General features: G+C 49.2%; 1 protein-coding gene across 1 annotated transcript; it reads left to right on the top strand.

Annotated features, from left to right (window-relative positions):
* Nucleotides 1–532: 532 nt before the first annotated feature.
* Nucleotides 533–1,594, top strand: HRG_08947 (uncharacterized protein; the record flags this gene model as incomplete). The annotated part of the gene is made up of 1 exon (XM_044867418.1): nt 533–1,594. One exon carries the CDS (start codon nt 533–535, stop codon nt 1,592–1,594), a length of 1,062 nt encoding a protein of 353 aa, XP_044717439.1.
* Nucleotides 1,595–2,652: the final 1,058 nt, after the last annotated feature.

The following is a 2,652-nucleotide window of genomic DNA, read 5'->3' as shown; positions in this document are numbered from 1 at the left end:
GTATAGACTAAGACCTCCTTTATACGCTTACTAGCTTAGGTATTTAGCTTTACCCTTTCTATAAGGGCAGGCTATAGCTAAGGGGGTATATCGCGAAGCGTAGCTTAATTTCGTTGTTCTCGGAGATATCTCTTAGTATAAGGGACCTAGGAAGCTAAAAAATAGGTTTTAAAGAAGGAGCTAAAAGGATGTCACACATAGGATATCAGCCTCCAACAGTCTGACCCCCTATTCGCACAGTCCGTTTCCACATTTCCCCACAGAAACTTCTAGGAGGCATCATCAACGCATCAGTGGCTTCCAGATGATCCGATCAGATGCTTCCATTCACTACCATTCCCTTCCATTCTCATATTCAGGCAGTCTATAAAGATCTCGCCTCTTTCCCACCTTAGATAGCAGAATCAAGAGTCTTCCAGTCCCTGATCTTTATGCCCACTTGCTCATCCTCCGTGCGATAGTTATGAGCCCGGTCTGCCACTGACTGGGTATCTTATTCTTGTTCACTCCGCTGCGCAGAATAGCTTCCACAATGAGCTCAGCTCTAGATCTTGATGGCTCTTCCAAGGGCACCGTGCTCAACGGCCCTTGCGACTGGAAACAATGGATTTCTATCATCAAGAAATTCGCCACGTCCCACAGTCTTTGGGACTTTCTGGACCCTGCCGTCAAGGAGGGTAAGCCGGTTCTTCAGCAGCCAGTTGAACCAACATTCCGACAAATCAACCACGAAGCATCTGATCTCGTGGATCTGACCTCGGAGGAATTTCGCCGTCTCGAATTCCTCCACACCCAATACCGCTCGAAGCTTCAAGGGTATAGGGATCAAGTGAAGGCACTCGCCAGCCTTCAACAACACATCGTCAAGACCATCGGCAACTACTACAGCACCATTGCCGAGGAACACGACGTTGCAAAGCAACTTGCCTTGCTTCAGGCTCGTGTGGCCCCAACCGACTGGGCACTCGAGAGGGAAGTTGTTCAGCGTTATCGTTCCACCCTTCAGTCGCCAAACAGGACCAAGATCGAAGCTTGGGTCACCCAATGGCAGAAAGTCCTCACTGAGGCAAAGCAATTAGGGCTTCCTGATGTCCAGGACCTTCGCCCTACCCAAGATTTCCTACAGGCTGTTTCGTCCATCAACGCCCCATTCACAGACTATTGGGTCAACAAAATGGAAGACGAGGCCGTATTCGGCAAGCCTGATTGGAAGACGGACTTCCCGGACGGCATTAAGATCAGTGAGATCTTTGAACGAGCTCACCGAATCAAGGCCGCCAACAACAGCAAAGGATCATTCGGAGCTGCCTTCCAAGGCAAGGGAGAGAAATCGGAGAGGAAAGAGGACAAGCCTAAGTGGTCTTCAAGCAAGAACGCTGATGGTGTTCCTATGTGTGTCTGCGGAGAATATCACCGCTTCGTAGATTGCTTCTATCTCATCAAATCAGCTCGGCCTGATGGCTGGACTCCTGATCAGAAGGTTGAGAAGAAGATCAAGAAATCCTCGACTCAATCCATGGGCAAAGAAGATGACGGAGAAAGCACAAGACTTCAAGAAGAAGGAAATGGAGAAATCGTCCGACTCCTCCGTTAAAGGCACAGCGTTTGCCGGTCTTCTACCAGCTCCTGACAACACACCGCCTCCCTCAACACCTCCATCAACCAGTTTCTCGACGGAAAGGTAGTCTACCCGCTGTATGACTCCTTTATCCTTGATTCCGGATCAGACACACACATTTGCAACAACCGATCCCGTTTTCTTGACTACACCGCCCTTGCAGAGCCAAAAGAGCTCTTTGCAGGCGATAGTCAACTTCAGATCCTTGGCTACGGCACAGTCCGTATGAAGCTTGAAGAAGGAGGACTTTTTCAGCTCAACGAAGTTGCCTTCGTGCCAAAATTCCACACCAACATCGCATCCTCGACCGCTTTCTTGCGAAGGGATACAACTGGAATCCACTATCTGGACGCGTCTCTAAAGACGATCAGATTATATTTCATACGAAACGCCGCTTTCGTCAACCGGTCATCGAGTTCAACCCGATTAAGGAGGACTCTCACGCCTCCAATTTCACATCTTCATCTGCACCTCGCACAGTGAAAACAGCAGATGCTACGCTTTGGCATAAGCGCCTAGGTCACTTGAACGCTCAAGCCCTAGAGCATCTTGTTGAGAACACGACGGGTTCGAAGATCAAAGGCCCAGTTACCATCGATTGCACCGCGTGTTCCCTTGGGAAGGAAAGAAGGTCGTCTCGCCGAACCCCTCAAAACCGAGCCCCAGACCATTCTGGAGAATCTACGTTGATATCTTCAGTATGAACACCTCATTCAACGGCAAGGAAGCTGTTCTTCTTATCAAAGATGAATTTACAAGCATGATCTTCATCTACCTTCTGAATGACGCGACACAAGGGTCCGTTATGACTGCTTTGAGAAACCACGAGGCAATGGTTCAACGCCAATGGAATCTCAACATTTGCATTATCCACCGTGATAACGATCGTTCTCTTCAGAGTGCGTATGAGAGCTGGATCGAGGAAAGGGATTCAAGATGAACCTTCTGCCCTTACACTCCCGCTCAAAACGGTTCTGCAGAGCGATCTGGGGGGGTAATATCTGCCCAGGCCAGAACAATGGGAATTGATGCCA

The sequence above is a fragment of the Hirsutella rhossiliensis genome (assembly GCF_020360975.1).
Source record: "Hirsutella rhossiliensis strain HR02 chromosome Unknown scaffold00011, whole genome shotgun sequence".
Taxonomy (NCBI): Eukaryota; Fungi; Ascomycota; class Sordariomycetes; order Hypocreales; family Ophiocordycipitaceae; genus Hirsutella; species Hirsutella rhossiliensis.
This window is presented reverse-complemented; position numbering and strand designations above follow the sequence as displayed.